This window comes from Schistocerca gregaria, chromosome 7, assembly GCF_023897955.1.
Source record: "Schistocerca gregaria isolate iqSchGreg1 chromosome 7, iqSchGreg1.2, whole genome shotgun sequence".
Classification (NCBI taxonomy): Eukaryota; Metazoa; Arthropoda; class Insecta; order Orthoptera; family Acrididae; genus Schistocerca; species Schistocerca gregaria.
Window position 1 is genome coordinate 388,975,264 of NC_064926.1, and position 18,603 is coordinate 388,993,866.

General features: G+C 39.1%; 1 protein-coding gene across 1 annotated transcript in view; it reads left to right on the forward strand.

Moving 5' to 3' along the window:
• The first annotated feature begins 9,287 nt into the window (after positions 1-9,287).
• The window catches only part of LOC126281184 (electron transfer flavoprotein-ubiquinone oxidoreductase, mitochondrial), a 111,186-nt gene continuing 101,870 nt past the window's right edge, over positions 9,288-18,603 (forward strand). Inside the window, exons 1-2 of the mRNA XM_049979884.1 lie at positions 9,288-9,854; positions 10,134-10,241. Of these exons, the coding sequence (XP_049835841.1) occupies positions 9,821-9,854; positions 10,134-10,241 (142 nt within the window). The 5' untranslated portion in view covers positions 9,288-9,820. The remainder of the gene's footprint in view (positions 9,855-10,133; positions 10,242-18,603) is intronic.

Here is an 18,603-nt window from a genome sequence, read left to right on the forward strand (position 1 = left end):
ATAATAACTCGTCAAGCATTAAAGACAGATATTTATACAACTCAGTTTAAAAACCACAAGGTAGTTACAATTATGCAGGAATAAAGCTTTTCAATACATTACCTGTGCAGAGACATGTTGCACCTCTAAATATATTTAAAAATAAGACTCAAAAATGTCTGAAAGAGATAGCTTTTACGCTGTTTAAGACTCTGAAAACTCATTAAAAGTGGACCTGATTTACTAAATAACTCATATTACTGTTTGTTTGCACCTTCTTTCTAAGCTTTTTTGTCCCCTCTGGTATCTTGTCTTATGTATATAATGAACATGCAAGTAAGTAAATAACGTTCAGCTCATATTTTTCTTTTAAGCAAATTGGGAAACTTTTAGGGTGTATCTTCTATTCACTTATTATGAGAACGTGAAACTTAGTAACTTAACAATGCTTAGTCACATATTTACCTGTTAAGCTTGTGGGGAAATCTATATAAATCACCTGTGTTGTTTTATCATGTATATTCTTTCATTATATGTACTTCAATTATATTTAGTACCATAGTGTATGTAAGTGTTTCTTAACATGTCAATCATAGTTTATAAAACCTCTTGCATATTACTCATGACAACATCAATTGCTTGCGAATGCTTAAGGATGGATGAATACATAAATAAATTACTTAATCAGTTAGTATATGTTTCACTGATCATGTCCACAGTTATCATTATAATTTGTAACACACAAATCTAATGAACTCTATTTCATATACTGCTGCATGTTGGTCTTCATGATGGCGACCCACACAAATAAGGTGGGAAAATGGACTGCCTGTCAGACATGGAACGAAGCATCTTTTCAAACTCCCCTCCCATTCTCCTCCCCTTGTCCCAGGGATCAGTGCTATGGTTACTGCTATTTACAATATTTGTTAACGACTTGTCTAGTAACATGCCATGTAAAGATAGGAACAAACTGAAACTACAAACTGAAGAGTACCTTAAACTATAGGATATCTGGTTTAAAGATAATGAATTCTCTCTTAAATGTGAAATTTCAGTTTGTCCAGCACTGACAATGAATACACATTTGTTTACATCGTTGATATGTATCTATATTCGAAATTAACTTCAAACAGTAACACATAATATGTATCTAAAAACCTGTCATATGTTATTTATCTCTTAAATGAACTATGTGTTTCTGAAAAATTGTTGCTTAAATCCTTTTTACACTTGCTTTCACTGCCATGTAAGATACTTTATTCTTTTGTGATGTAATTCTTCTGTGGCCAAAATAATTTTTAAATGCTGAAAAAAGATAATTATAGGCATATCTGGAATTCGCCTCAGCAAAATAACTTGTAGGCCTTATTTTAAAAAGTTAATATATTTAACAGCTCTACCTACTGTCATACATGGTTGATTTTTGGACCTAAATGGAAACTATAACAAATACAGCCTAAGGCAGTTTGTACATCAACATAATACTCATTAATCATGACAGATAGACGTATCTATCAGTTTGATTTAAGAAATCACAGTGTATTTATAAATATTTAGAGACAGTAATGCCTTATGGCAAATCTCCCAAGTGCAGGTCTTTCCATTGGACGCTGTTGCTTAATATATTTTCGCACACACGTAATGTCTCACTAAATGTCCTCAAAAATAAAATACAACATGGTTGAAAGCATAGGCTTTTTAGACATTTGAAGAATTAGAAAACTGTTCAAATGACAATCTAAATTACTAATTTATTCACAATTCTGACTGCACCTTCAGCAAAGAAATTAGTTATATATTAATAGGAACAGGAAAACCTTAGTCACATAATCATTATCCAACTTACCCATCCTGCCCCACACTGAGTGCTACCACCATACAGCAGCACAAGATAGTCGCTGCTGGAATACTGGTTTTTCTTCATGTTTTACTCTCCCTGTTAATACATTTCACTAAAATGAACACTAAGTTGTGACTGCTGTATCAAATGGGTATGTAAAAATCTCCTTTAAAACCACACTTTTTGAAACTAGAAACTAACCAACGTTTTCAGTTGACACTTTCTTCGTATTAAACGTATGATAATCAGTATTTATCTAGGCCAATTCCATCTACACATCGCAAAAACGAATTTGAAAATATCTGCCGAAACACCTGAGAAATGGTAACTGACAACTCTTAGGAATGCACCATAGGCTTATATTGAGTGCAGCAAAGCCAGCTACTCACTAGTATTATGTGCCTGAATGTCAGTACTGGATGGGCAAAACATCATCTTACCGCCAGATTTTGAAACTGGAACCGCTACTTCAAGTACAATGCATACCCAAGAATGACCGAATTACGTTCCGTTCCCTCACAACGCCAAATTCCTTCTCACTCAGGGAGATCGAACTCGTATCTTCTATATGACAGTCAGAGAAACGAACTACTCAGGTAAGTAGCAGACTTTTTTAGTGTATTGTATATTTATTGGTCCAGCTTTGACATAATAATAATAATTTTATTGTCATTCGGCCATTACAGCAATACACAAAGTCATATACATACTAAACTACAATTAGTAGTTTGAAAGAAACAACAGGTTTATTGTTAATATTATATTACAGTTGATAAATTCTCTTATTTCATAGAATGGGTGGAGGACTAGCCAGTCATGGATTGTTTGTTTGAATAATTGTTCAGGTAATTCTTGAACAGATTGAGGAAGATTATTAAATAATTTGTACCCCATGATTCCATAGCTGTTGAGTGACTTTGATAATCTGTGGTAAGGAATATAGAGGCACCTATTCCTTTTTGTATTGTGGCTACTTACATTTTCTCTGGTATTTGTTTCTGGTAATTTCTTCTTCGTATAAATTAGAACATAGTATATGTACGAGTTTATAACAGTCATGATTTTCTGTTCACAGAACAATAGTTTATAGTGTGTGTCATATGCAGAACCAGTAATTATCCTAATAGCTTTTTTTTGCAGTGTTAATATGTCATGCACACAGCTAGAGTTCCCCCACAAAATAATTCCCTATGTTATTATACTTTGAAAGAATGAAAAATAGGAAGTTCTAACATTTTTTCAGGAACAGAATCCATAAGTGACCTTAACAGGTAAATAACTCTTGACAACTTACCACTAATATATTGCACATGTTGACCTTAAGATAATTTATCATCTAAGTATACCCCAAGAAACTTGACATAGCTTGGATCATCTGACAGAAGCTTGTCTATAAGACTACAAACAATCTGCTGTGTTTTGTTTTCATTCAGCAGGAATCCATTTGCCTTGAACCAAAAGAATGCTTGATCTATTGTCTTTGGTTCACAAGTCTTAAGGCTATTGAAATCATCACTAGCATGAAGAAATGTTGTATCATCTGCATACAACACAGTGGTGGACTTGATAAATGACGGCAGATCAGTTATCATTAACAGGAACAAAAAGGGGCCCATCACAGTTCCCTGCGGAACACCTACCTTGACTTGTTCTATTCCAACACAAACAACTTGCTTATGATTCTGAAGATACGATTTTAAGGCTGTTATGTCTAATGCCATAGAATTCCATTTTTATAAGAGTGGCTTATGCTTTACACAGTCAAAAGCTTTGCTTAGATGACAAAATGTGAGTTGATCATAGCCCTTATCCTCAAACACTTGGTGTAAGTATTTGGCTACAAAGCCTATAGCATCCACAGTAGACAACTTTTTCCTAAAACCATATTGAGAGTCACTAATTATTCCTAATTGTTCAAAACAAACAGATAGCTGTTGGTAAATTACACATTCCAGTATTTTAGAAAAAGCTGGGACTATGGAGATTGGTCTGTAACTAGGTGAGTCTATATCTCCCTTTTTATATATTTGAATTACTCTAGAGTTCTTCAGGAAAATATCCATCAGATATGCATTTATTTATACAGAATGTTAAGGGGTACACAATATAGTCTATTACTTTCTTTAGTAAATTACAGGCTATGTCATATACATCCACACTGTCTGAAGATTTCAACCGTTTTACAACGCTTAGGACATGACTAGGTGAGACCTCGGAGACCATAAACGTACCTGTGTCTGTTGGTGTTCTGCAATAATTTTTAGAAAGTACCTCTGATGAACTGAAATCAGGTTTCATTATAGTATTTCCTACATCTTCAACAGATTTAATTGAATTATATTGGGGACTTATATTATATTTTTGCGTCTTACATATTTAGCAACACCATTTATCAATTTTCATGCAGCTTTGCACTTATATGTGGAATTATCAATGGTACTGAAATTATGTGCTTTTTTAGCTTCCACAATGGCTTTTTATACTAATTCCTACATTTTATATAGGCTAATCTGGCATGTTCTGTTTTCTGATTGCTACACATATATTGTGCAACACCATAACTTGGTTTTTCATATTTAATAATTGTTTAGTGAACCATAAATTTTGTCTGTTTGTAGCCCTGTTTGTAAAGCCTTTGTCAGTTAATTTGCATTTCTTTATGGGAATGTTGTCATTAAATTGTGTCAGGAATGTTTCAAAAAATATCTCAAATAATAGTTTCCCTGATAAATCAGCACTAAGACTATAGCTTGTTTCACCATGACATTGGTTGAACCAGTCTCTCCCAGCAAGGGACTTACAGAGCTGAACAATTTTGTCATCTGTGACAGGTCTGGTGATTATAACTTTTGGGACAGGTTTAGGAATATTACTATTATCAATACAGAACACTCAGCTGGCGGCTACACGGGTAGCAGAGGCTGTGTGGCGTGGACTGGGCGGTTTTTTAGGTTAGAAGGCCTCGGGAAAGTGCAGGATGGGCTGCAATGTCAAAGGGTGCTTGGCAATTACAGGACGTGCTTCATCAAGGAACAGTCGGTATTATAGTTGTAAATTGTTGTAGTTGCGCTGGAAAAGTCCCTGAGCTTCAAGCGCTAATAGAAAGCACAGAAGCTGATATCGTTATAGGTACAGAAAGCTGGCTAAAGCCTGAAATAAGTCATACAGAAATTTTTACGAAGTCTCAGACGGTGTTCAGGAAAGATAGATTAGGCAGAATTGGTGGTGGAGTGTTTGCGTCTGTCAGTAGTGGTTTATCTTGTAGTGAAGTCGAAGTAGATACTCCGTGCGAATTGGTATGGGTGGAGGTTATACTTAACAGCCGAATTAAGTTAATAATTGGCTCCTTCTACCGACCCCCAGACTCCGATGATACAGTTGCGGAACAGTTCAGAGAAAGTTTGAGTCTCGTAACAAATAAATACCTCACTCATACAGTTATAGTTGGTGGGGACTTCAACCTACCCTCGGTATGTTGGCAAAAATACTTGTTCAAAACTGGTGGTAGGCACAAAACGTCTTCCGAGATTGTCCTAAATGCTTCCTCCGAAAATTATCTCGAGCAGTTAGTCCACGAACCCACGCGAATTGTAAATGGTTGCGAAAACACACTTGACCTCTTAGCCACAAACAATCCAGAGCTGATAGACAGCATCATGACTGATACAGGGATTAGTGATCACAAGGTCATTGTAGCTAGGCTCAATACCATTTCTTCCAAATCCATCAGAAACAAACGCAAAATAATTTTATTTAAAAAAGCGGATAAAGTGCCACTAGAAGCCTTCCTAAAAGACAATTTCCATTCCTTCCGAACTGACTATGCGAATGTAGACGAGATGTGGCTCAAATTCAAAGATATAGTAGCAACAGCAATTGAGATATTCATACCTCATAAATTGGTAAGAGATGGAACGGATCCCCCGTGGTACACAAAAAAGGTCCGAACGCTGTTGCAGAGGCAACGGAAAAAGCATGCGAAGTTCAGAAGAACGCGAAATCCTGAAGATGGGGTAAAATTTACAGACGCGCGAAATTTGGCACGTACTTCGATGCGAGATGCCTTTAATAGGTTCCACAACGAAACATTGTCTCGAAGTTTGGTAGAAAATCCGAAGAAATTCTGGTCGTATGTAAAGTACACAAGCGGCAAGACGCAGTCAATACCTTCGCTGTGCAGTGCCGATGGTACTGTTATCGACGACTGTGCCGCTAAAGCGGAGTTATTGAACGCAGTTTTCCGAAATTCCTTCAAAAGGGAAGACGAATGGAATATCCCAGAATTTGAAACACGAATATCTGCTAGCATGAGTTTCTTAGAAGTAGATACCTTAGGGGTTGCGAAGCAACATTTGAGTTGCTTGATACGGGCAAGTCTTCAGGTCCAGATTGTATACCGATTAGGTTCCTTTCAGATTACGCTGATACTATAGCTCCCTACTTAGCACTGATATACAACCGCTCGCTCACTGATAGATCTGTACCTACAGATTGGAAAATTGCGCAGGTCGCACCAGTGTTCAAGAAGGGTAGTAGGAGTAATCCATTTAACTACAGACCTATATCATTGACGTCGGTTTGCAGTAGGGTTTTGGAGCATATACTGTATTCAAACATTATGAATCACCTCAAAGGGAACGATCTATTGACACGTAATCAACATGGCTTCAGAAAACATCGCTCTTGTGCAACGCAGCTAGCTCTTTATTCGCACGAAGTAATGGCCTCTATCGACAGGGGATCTCAAGTTGATTCCGTATTTCTAGATTTCCGGAAAGCTTTTGACACCGTTCCTCATAAGCGACTTCTAATCAAGCTGCGGAGCTATGGGGTATCGTCTCAGTTGTGCGAGTGGATTTGTGATTTCCTGTCAGGAAGGTCGCAGTTCGTAGTAATAGACGGCAAATCATAGAGTAAAACTGAAGTGATATCAGGTGTTCCCCAGGGAAGCGTCCTAGGACCTCTACTGTTCCTGATCTATATAAATGACCTGGGTGACAATCTGAGCAGTTCTCTTAGAGTGTTCGCAGATGATGCTGAAATTTACCGTCTAGTAAGGTCATCCGAAGACCAGTATCAGTTGCAAAGCGATTTAGAAAAGATTGCTGTATGGTGTGTCAGGTGGCAGTTGACGCTAAGTAACGTAAAGTGTGAGATGATCCACATGAGTTCCAAAAGAAATCCGTTGGAATTCGATTACTCCATAAATAGTACAATTCTCAAGACTGTCAATTCAACTAAGTACCTGGGTGTTAAAATTACGAACAACTTCAGTTGGAAGGACCACATAGATAATATTGTCGGGAAGGCGAGCCAAAGGTTGCGTTTCATTGGCAGGACACTTCGAAGATGCAACAAGTCCACTAAAGAGACAGCTTACGCTACACTCGTTCGACCTCTGTTAGAATATTGCTGCGCAGTGTGGGATCCTTACCAGGTGGGATTGACGGAGGACATCGAAAGGGTGCAAAAAAGGGCAGCTCGTTTTGTATTATCACGTTATAGGGGAGAGAGTGTGGCAGATATGATACACGAGTTGGGATGGAAGTCATTACAGCATAGACGTTTTTCGTCGCGGCGAGACCTTTTTACGAAATTTCAGTCACCAACTTTCTCTTTCGAATGCGAAAATATTTTGTTGAGCCCAACCTACATAGGTAGGAACGATCATCAAAATAAAATAAGAGAAATCAGAGCTCGAACAGAAAGGTTTAGGTGTTCGTTTTTCCCGCTCGCTGTTCGGGAGTGGAATAGTAGAGAGATAGTATGATTGTGGTTCGATGAACCCTCTGCCAAGCACTTAAATGTGAATTGCAGAGTAGTCATGTAGATGTAGATGTACTTGTATAGTTTAAAGATACAGAGTCATGATCTGAAAATGGAAACACTTTTAAATCACATGATTCTTCTGTAGTTTTAAAGTTGACAAAAATGTTGTCAAGACGTGCTTTATCTCTTGTGGGCCTGTTATTGATTGAGTGCAAATTGTACTGTCTTATAAGGTTTTTCAACTCAGTCACAGTACCTTTATGTGTTGTTATATCAAAATCTGCATTCAGATCTCCACCAATTACTATGTAATAATGCAACCATCTGGTCCCTCTTAGTACATCTAACAGCATGTTCAATTTTTCTGAAAATACATTGATGATACCCTTAGGTGACCTGTAAAGGGATACTATTACTAACTTAAAACTGTCCATAACAATACCAGTGACTTCAAAGTTCTGTTCTTCACAAAAATAATCTAGGTCCAACTTAAAAATGGAGCATCTGAATGACTAATTAATATATATTGCCACACCACCTCTTATATGCAATTTTCTACAGTAACTACTTGCTGCATTATAGTTATCAAGTTTGACAACTGGAAGTACACTCTCAGTAACCCAATGTTCACTCAGACAGAAAATATCAAATTTGTTATCTAGTCCAAAACTGTTTACAATAAATTCTTTATCTATTAGTCCTTGAACATTCAGATAGCAAATTTTAAGATCATAATTGTTGTTCATTTTAGATTGAACGTTTTGTTGAGGTGTTATGAAATTTGTTACACTACTTATCTCATGGGCTTCTTCATCTTGCTGCCTTCCACTAAAAAATCAATCAGACAGAGAGGAGGTGCTGTTTTCCGTCTACCCGTAACACTTGATGCTGCTTCTCCTGCTGCAATTCTCTTTTCTCCTTTTAGAAGCACTGTAGTTAACTGTTGCTGGTGAAACTTCTGCTGTTACTGCTAGTGTTACTTCCTTTTCCACTGCTGCTACTGATAATGCCACTGGTGACTGTGACGCTTTACATGTTTGCACAGATGTAATTTTTTCATCATTGAGTGTATCTGCAGATGTTTCTTCCTCATATGCAGTTGGTGCACATTTCTTTTCTGTTGTAATTGGCAGAAAACCTGTTGCAGCTAGTGCTATTTTTACATAGACATCCACTCCTGCTGTCTATCACCTGGAGAATTTCTTTGGCCAGCGCTTTCTTGCCTAGGTTGTTTCTGTGCTGTCCATGTCTAGTAAAATGCTCTCTTACTGAACTCGTTGCTTCAATGAAAGTTGTGTGCACAAAACCGCTACAAATCTTCCTGAATTTCCGATTTGTTGCGATGATTCTATGTTTACACACGAGTCTTCTGTTAAGTCGTGTCTGTAGGGAATGTTTGCAACAAATACCTTCGCCTGTGAAATTTTTCCTAGCGATTCTTTCAGAGTTCTTACAGGTTTCAGGCCTTACATGATTATTCACTGGGTTATTAAATATAAGCACCAGTACGCGACATTCACAAGTAAAAGCCCGTGACACCGTACATCACAAATTCAGGAACTACTTGTTCACTACAGGTCGTTTCTTTTAGTCCGGATGGTAGAGTGCATCCATATTTAGTATGATACTATTCTGACAAGTGCAAAGCAAGCTTCGCTTTTGAGTTTCTTCAAAGATTACTCAGATATAATAGAGCGCAATCAACGATATAGTTATCAAAGTCATCTACAACTAGTGCTAAATTTCCCTAGCGAGATTGTACATTTCGAAGATACAAGTAGCTCTCGGTATGCTGATAATCACACTTTGTAAAGCCAGCGATATAATGTGTAAACTTGTCACACGTTAGGCGAATTTTGCTACTTTTTCTCAGCCACATTCTCCAAAATTAAAACGATGAAAAAGTAACATCTGCTAACAGATACTGGATGAAACCGTGGAGAAAACCACACAATAAAAAATTATCGCATGAGTTACTGAACAGCTGTTTCTTCAACGCGCTCAGTAAAAACAAATTGGCATGAACAGAAATACACTATACAATCATAAATAACAATTACAACTGAAACTTAAAACTTTGGGATACAGCGTAGGAAGCGGAGAGGAAAAGCAATGACGTCTTCAACTTATCCCCCACTTAGGTAACTCATAATATTGGGGGCAAGTGTTTGTAATCCTAATAGACTCTGACCCTAACCTATGGCTCGCGTATTTTGAGTAACCGTACTTATGGCTTCGGGTTTCGGAACAACTTCTAAAACATGTAAGTCTGTTACGCGAATTTTATAATGTTTTTCAAATTAATTGCGGGAAATAACACTGACAAAGTGATTGTGACGAAGTTTGTGATCTCCATGAAATATGTAAGACTTTGTCAAGCAATAAAAACTTGAAAAAAGGGCTTCTTCAGTCAGGGATCCGGTTTTTTTAGTCGTCTTCTAATGCACTGCCCGTCACGTTGTGTTATGTGAAAATAAATCGTCATTCCTATAATTTTCGCAGGCTCACGCTGCCTTTTTTAATAGTTCTGGTTACTTTACAGGCCAGAGGCTATCATGGCTAGCGAAGAGGTATTACTCAGAACAAGCTCTGCCGAAAATAACAACGCACTATACCATCGTACCAAGAGATAGTGACCCACGCTGGAAAGGTAGGTATTCATAAAATTCGGTTTAGTTAGCTGTTTGCATGAGAAATTCATCAACACAAATGGTGTTTCCCCAATATGTGCCCATTGCATTAGAAACATTTTCATGTCAAAATTTTGTTAGAAATAACAATTTTTTTGTCAGTGGCATTCCTGTTACTTTTAACTTCTGTGAATGCAAGATATAGGTTGAGGGAGAAGACATAGCAAAGTACATGGAGAGGAAACTGATACAAAGGACATAAGATGAGTACCCAGGGCATTTTGCTTTTCTTAGTGATGGTTCAGCATTTTGTACTGAGAACTACCGTACTGGCTATGAAATACTAATTTAGGAGTGCACAAAAGAATGTCTTGGTTAGCAATCTGCAAGTGATTTGGATAACAGTCTTTAATCAAATAAACAGTGTGAAATAGATGTTGTGAACAGTGGTGTAAAATTATACATTGCTGCAGCTTTGAGGAGGAAGCAGGGATATAGAAATTCCAATGTGAATTATAGCTTCTGAGTTCGATTTTTGAGTTAATCAATTTGTGCGTGTGGTTTTTTTTTATTTGTGAAGGAAATATGCAATGAATACTACTACATTCATAATTGACCGTTTTTAAGGAACCAAATATGGGTTCACCATCTGAATCCTTATGTATAGAGCTAATCAGCATTTAATAGGCCATAAGCTGTGTTACATTTCTAAGAACATTACTTGAAAGGTTACATATGAGGGTTACATTATTCTGAAATCAACTGGGGAAAGTAAATGATATTTCATTCCTGATCCTAGCACAAAGATTATTGAGTGCTAGTGCTACTTAAGTTCAGTACAACGATGTGTGATGAATATTAATAGGCCTACAGTTGAATTATTTACTGGTTGCCAGGCACTGTGAATGAAAATGTTAGAACTCCATTTGATATGTGCTGCTTGTACTTGACAGTGTAAAGAAGACATTATACAGTTTCAGTATCATTCCTGCAGTATTTTGATAGTACAGTTAGTTCTCTTGGAAGGTGGGATTGCACTGAAATAAAAGTATAAGACCTACATAAGCATTCTAGTTGTCCCTGTAAACTGGAGATACAGTGTAACCTTCACTATGAAACCACGTACAGTTATATTCAACAACTATGAAAATGCATTATGCATAAGAAATTAACAAATTCAAGAATAAATAACTGTGACACAATGAATTAGTAAGTACGCTGTTGCTAACAGGTTGTTATTACTGGACTGAAACTGTATAATACGAATTTGTGAGATTAGTTAACTGTGAACACTTTCAGCTGTGTATGCTAAGGTGAATTTGGATCTTTGATTGGAATGCCTGTGGTGCCAATAACTATCAGAGTTTTTGAACTGCCGTTTTAATATCATTAGAAAGTAATGCAGGTTGGAAACAAGGCCCTTGTGGCAGTTCACATGTTATGTTCCCTCATTCTGAGGTTATTTCCATGCCAGAGGCTCAGAATGTTAATGAAACCCTCTGCTTTCTGATGTCATTGGTTCCCTACGTTGAGAAAAGAAAGCTAGTAGGCTATACTAGTTGCTTCAGATGAACTGCACAGTTTTCCTCTGAAACAGGGTCTCCAAATTTTTCAGGTAACATACATTTTAAGCAAACTGAATACAGGAAAATAAAAATAGTGTACTTTCATGGCCTGGATACTGTAGGAAAAACTTACACAGGAATGATTGGAACTCCTTATGACAGAAAGGCTTGTAAAACTGGATGAGAAGTGTCAACATTTCTGCAGAAATGTATCAAAATACCAACTCTACAGTCTGGATGGAGCTGAGAAGAATTTTCACAGCATGAAATTGGCAGCAAGTTGGGCATATTTTGTGACATGCTCTAGATAAAGCAGTTCACATAATTCTAAAAACATCTTTATGAATGCAGTTACATCAACATTTTAACTATGACTCACTTGAAGGGATTCAGCAACTTGAACTGATACTTCACAAATAATTCACCATTTGTGTGTACGTGGTATCAGTAGCTGCTCTATGAATTATAAATAATTGTAGTTTGTACGCAATTACTGAAATGCATTTTTTAGTCGCAATAAATGTTTCATTTTATTCACATAAAACTTTGACCTTGCTAGGGTTTCCTTGTACATGTCTGATTACAATGTGGGTGTTATATCTGCATGTATGTTTCACTAGAATTTTCCTTTTTTCCACTGATGGAGTAAACAAAAAATTAAAGAAACTGGGAGGCCATTAATTCTTACCAATAAAACACAATAAGGATGAGTATGATGCCTGTTGGTAGGCAGTATTTGGAAATAAAGCTACTACGTATCCCATTCTCAGCATTCTAGACCTATAGATATTTTATATGCCTGTAATGTTATCACTTCATTTTTAATGTTGTTAAATTGTAATAGCAAGACATGCCCAGTATCCTCGTAAAAGAGATCTACAAACGAATACACTTTCTACTACTACCATGAACTGGAAAGAAGCTTGAGGTTAGGGGTGGGGGTGGGGGGGGGGGTGTTGTGGGGTTTTGACTGGACCTTCACTGTATTCTACCAAAAGGGAATGTAAACAAAGCATGAAAGTCTGTCAGTGAAATAGTGCTGATATCTGAATCTCATTAGGTGATTATTAAAAAAAAATTATTTTCCTTCAAATAACGCAAATGCTCAAAACAACTGTTCCATATACCTGCCCACTTCAGGCTTGATGGAATGTACTTGCCTCTCTTAATATTTTTCAAAAATCTAAGTGCTGGGCAAACTTCTGAATACATAATGAGCAACTCTTTCAGGCCAAAAACCAAACATTCAGCAGTGGATCTCAAAATAGGATTAACAAAATCTGTCTTGAAGGAGTTTAAGGTCTGTAAGAAGAAAAAATAACACAAATAATGTTGACATGGAAAAAAGGTGCTGACCCAGAAAAAGGTGCAACAAAATCACAGTTGGGAGTGTCTGTTACATGTTTTGTTTGTATTATAAGTTATTTTTGTCCATTCAAACAGGTAAACAAATTATAGTGTGGAGCACATAGAAATCCAAGACATACTTTTTTGTATAGGCTTATATGGAAATGAAACATGGACTAAACTGTACAGGCAAGAGGAGAGTAGAAGCTTTTGAAATATGCTACTGAAGAATTCTGAATCCTAGAGGAGGTGAAATAGTCTACAGTTCGTATCTCTGGACTGCTAGGGAGAAAGCTGTCATTGGATAAAACAAATGTGTGATTCTACATGTCGTAGTGTGCAACGTTAGATACCTTTGTAGGGTAGACAGATAAGAGAATTTAAGAGACAAACTGATAGTTTGAGCTTACATATAGTGGGAATTAGTGAAGTGCAGGATTATGTAGAACAGGACCTGTGTAGAGGTCAGTATAGGGCTATCAACACAAATCAAACTGGTATGGTGCATGGCAGAGGGTAACCTGTACCACTACTTGTCATTTCCCCATCTGTTCCACTCAAAATAGAGCAAGGGAAAAACAACTGTCTTTACACCTCCGTATGAGCCCTAGTTTCTATTATCTTCATGGTCCTTACATCATTCGGCAATCAGCTTCAAATACTGGTTCTCTAAATTTTCTCAATAATGTTTCTCGACGAAAAGAAAGTTGCCTTCCCTCCAGGGATTCCCATTTGAGTTCCTGAAACTTTCTCCGTAATACTTATGTGTTGTCTGAACCTACTGGTAACAAATCTAGCCCTGCCTCTGAATTGCTTTGATGTCTTCCTTCCATCCTACCTGATACAGACTCCAAACACTCAAGCAGTACTCAAAACTAGGTCACACCAGTGTTCTATATGCAATCTCCTTTGCAAGTGTACCACTTTTTCCTAAAATTCTCCCAATAAACCAAAGTCAACCGTTTGCTTTCCCTAGCACAGTTTTCACATGCTCGTTCCACTGCATATCGCTTTGCAACGTTACGCCCAGGTATTTAAATGACTTGACTGTGTCAAGCAGAACAGTAGTAATACTGTATCTGAACATTAAAGGTTTGTTCTTCCTCCTCATCTGCATTAACATACATTTTTCCACATTTAGGGCTAGCCGCCATTCGCCACACCAAGTGGAATCTGCAGATAAAGAAGAGATTGGGAAAAAAAAAAATGCTCAGCATTCATTTGCTGGGTACAGGCCTTCGCTCGTTCACTAGCTGGGGACTGGTAAGTGCGGTGGTGGGGTGTTGTATGTCACAAGGGACAGGGATCTTGGCTTGACTGCCCAGATCACGAATATGATACAAACGTCTATTAAAAAAACCTCGGTCTCTAGATGCGCTGCGTGCCAATGAGGTGCATGGCTGTTGACATGGAACAGTTGTCAGCAGACAACCTCTGGGAAACCCGCTGCACCTCAGTTGTATAAGGCTTACACAGGCAAGTGGGACCCTGGCTGGGTGGACTTTCTTCCCTAGCTGCTTGTGGGAACACCATGAAGCCTAAATCTCATGTTTCTACTGTCAGCAGCTTGGGTGGGCCATTGGGCAGAATTACCACCCAAAATGCTAAGTGGCATCATGTGGTTAGACCACCTGGGTCATCTCCAACTATCAACAACAGTAAGAAAAGTAACAGACCAAATCCTGTGGCATAAAACGTTTTTTTGTGATGAAACGTGTGGACAGTTTTTTTTCAATTGTCACCATTTTATATCCATAAAGCTTTTGAAGAACTTGCAGTGCTACTCAAATCTATCAAGAGGCTCCGGAATGGTGCTCTTCTGCTGAAGACTATGAAGGTTCCCCAAGTACAGAAGCTGTTGAATGCCAGGGTACTTGGAGAATATTGCATCACCAACGAGCTGTACACTGGGTTGATAGTGTTAATGGCATTGTAACAGGTTGGGACATTATGGATGTGGATACAAAGGAACTGAAACAGGAATGGTAAAGTGAATGGGTGACTCAAGTCCAAAATGTTATGAAAAGGGTTTATGGGGAGCTCCAAAAGTCAGCATCATTTGGTCTGGCATTCAGTATGCCCAAATTGCTGGACTATATTGCAGCAGGACTTCTCCACCTTGAGGTAAGATCAATATGTCCCAAATACAATATGCTGCTTAAAGTGCCAATGCTTTGGTCACACCACTGTGGGTTGTAATTGTTGGACTGCATGTGGTTGCTGTAGCAGTGCGGCACACAAACAGTCTCCAGTGCACTGTGTCACCCAGGTGCATTAATTGCTCCCAAGCCCATTCAGTTTGGAGCAGGGATATCCTGTCTTCACTGGAAATAAAAAGATTCAAGAAATAACAGTTAACCAACATTCCTCTGATGGAAAGAATGAATTTAAGGCCACTCAGCCACCAAGTTGCATCAAGTATTCGTCTTGGTGTTGAAGCAACCTGTCCAGGAGGTCAGTGTTAGCATCCAGACCACGACTGTTAAGCAGGGCACATCTACCTGCACCTGTAAATGCAGCTGCCAGCTTGTACTGCTGTCGCTGAAGCATTGAATGTTGCCAAACATAATGTAAGTGTGAACAGCAAACATTCACAGCAGACACTGGAAGAGATCCAGCAGCCTTGCCAATGTCCCCAAAATCCAAACTGGAGACACAGGTCAAATGGCCAAAGCAGTCTGCTCCAAAGCATCTAACCATGCGACCTCTTTGCTGTCTGATTGATCTGAAGAAGATCATCCCATCACTAGTATGGATGTCAGAGTTTGTCTCAGGGTACCAGCAAGGCCCTTAAGAGACCTCCCCTCTCCGTGCTATATCACCACCACGGAGGAATGAGAAGGGAAAAGACAGAGTAAAACCTCACCATTAAAATGGCTTCCATGCTGTGCAGTGGAACATCAATTGGTTCAGGACATATAAGGAGAAACTGAAACTGCTAGCACAGGTAACAAATTTTGAAGCATCTGATGTCCCTGTCTTAAGGGGACATAACATACTACCACAAGGATGATCTGACTAGTGAAAGGTTCAAGGGAGGGGTCACTCTGTTTGTCAATAATGCACATCACTCCTTTGCTCTCTCCCTCCCTATTGACCTGCAAGTGGTTGTGACTGAGGTTCATTTATGTCTGAGGATCACTTTTTTCTCACTATAATTACCTCCACATGATGCAATTGTCTCAGAGACTGTAACAGGTTTTATAGAACAACCCCCATGAGCATTTCTCCTACTGGGAGACTTCAATGCCCACCATACGTTGTGGATTCAACCTCCCTTGCTTTCAGGGTCAGGTATTGGAGAGCCTCATGATGTCTGATGAGCTGTGTGTCCTCAACACTGGTACTCCAACTCAATTCTGTGCTGCTACAAGATAATTCTCAGACATTGATCTCTCTTCCTGCTCTCCAGCCCTAGTGGACTATGTTCAGTGGGAAGTCACTGACAGCCTTCATTCCAGTGACCACATCCCCCTCTATGTTCACTTACTGGATGGAGCTGTAACTGCCTATTCTCCATGTGGGAGCTGGATTCGGCACTGTCTGCCGCTTGTGATACTGACCAAATCTGGTACAGCATGCTTTGATATTTGTCAGCAGCATAATAGAAAATCCTCCTTGCATGTTTTAATCTTACATGGCAGACCAGCAGTTTTCCCAACTCACAGAAAGAGGTAATTCTGATACCTCTTTTCAAGCTAGGAAAGGACTGCATATGTCACAGTGGTTACTGGAGCATCACCTTAACAAGCTGTATAGGAGAGACCTAGGAGCGAATGGTTAACTGTTGCCTGGTTTGGATGTTGGAGACCAGGCATCTCCTAAGTCGCTCTCAGTGTGGATTCAGGAGATTTCCGTGCATTGTCAACAACCTGGCTGTGCTAGAGCCGGTTAATCAGTAGGCTTTCCTACATAAACATCATTGTGTAGGTATATTTTTTGATATCAGTAAGGGATATGATACTACTTATTCTAGGGCAGCTCCACCAATGGGGCTTCTGTGGTCGTCTCCCCATCTTTATTCGGTCCTTCCTACTAAAGCCCTTTTTGGAACCATGTTGGTGACGTGCTGTCGAATAATTCCAAGCTGGAAAATGATGTTTCTCAGGGCAGTGTTTTAAGCATTACCCTCTTTGCCGTAGTCATAAACAGTATCACATCTACTGTACGGAGTCCTGTACAGTGCTCCTTATTTGTGGATGATTTTGCAGTTCCTTGTTCTTCCTCTAGTATTGCAACAGCAACTCTTCAGTTGCCACTTACTTTGGAAAGGCTGGAGCAGTGGGTTACAATGACTGATTTTATGTATACTGCAGAAAAGTGTGTATATATTCAGTTTAATCATTCTTGTCGTATTTTTAATTTACCTGACTTGCATATGTGGAATACCATTGTCCCTTTTAGAGACTTGGTGCGGTTTTTGGGCCTCATTTCTTCCACCAAGCTGTCATGGTTGCCACACTTGAAGAACCTAAAGGCATGTGCCCAGAAGGCATTGAACATTTTTAAGTGCAAGTTTTATAGGGCTTTTGTTTGAGCATAGCTGGACTGTGGGTGCACAGTGTGTGGGTCAGCAAGGCCTTTGTACCTGAAACTCATTGACGCTGTACAACATGAGGGCATCAGGCCATCCACAGGCATTTACAGTACCAGCCCCCTATCCAGTGTTTGTGCTGAGGCAGGCAAACTGCCACTTACCATCCAACGACAGCTCCTCAAGGAGCACCAAGCATGTCACCTCCTTGCTACTCCCAGTTCCCCAGCATACCATACTGTGTAGCTCGTCTAGCTATGGAACATCTTTTTATGAATTGTTCACATGTGGTGAGGCCATTTGGGATTTGTGCAAAATGTGTGCTGGAGTCCCTTGGTGTGGGGGATGTACAGGTTCACATCGGGGGGTTTTAATCGACTGCCACCATGGTTACTGCAAAGGCCCTGAGTAATTTTAAATTTAGTGCAGTACAAGAGAAATTGCACTCCTGCTTCCATTTTTAATGTGATATTTTCTGGCATTTACTGTGATATTTTCCGGCATTTTAAAGGAGCACCACAATTAGCTAGCTTTGTGGACAGATGGACAGGTCTAAACAGGGGGACTCTATTGGTTACTCTGTGGTTTTCCCAAACCCTGTCCTCAAGATTTGGTTGCCTCCTGAGTTCCTGCATTTAAATCTGAACTATTTGCCATCTTGAGGGTGGGTGCTGGAGCAGATGAGATGTGCCGTGCGTGCAAAATTTCAGTCTGCTCTGACTCCCTGCAACAGCTGGGGAAGGTGGTGTCCTTCTTGCCAAGGAGGCATGTAGTGATCCTCAGCTAATTCCATGTGCCATAACCTGTATCTCAGTCCTGAGGTACAGAGTCGTGCACTGATGGGATGATGAGTGGCTGCAAGTGACAGGCAATAAGCTCCGTCTCATAAAGCCCACAGCACAGCACAGCCAAGGCATACTTCTTTCCAGCCATGTT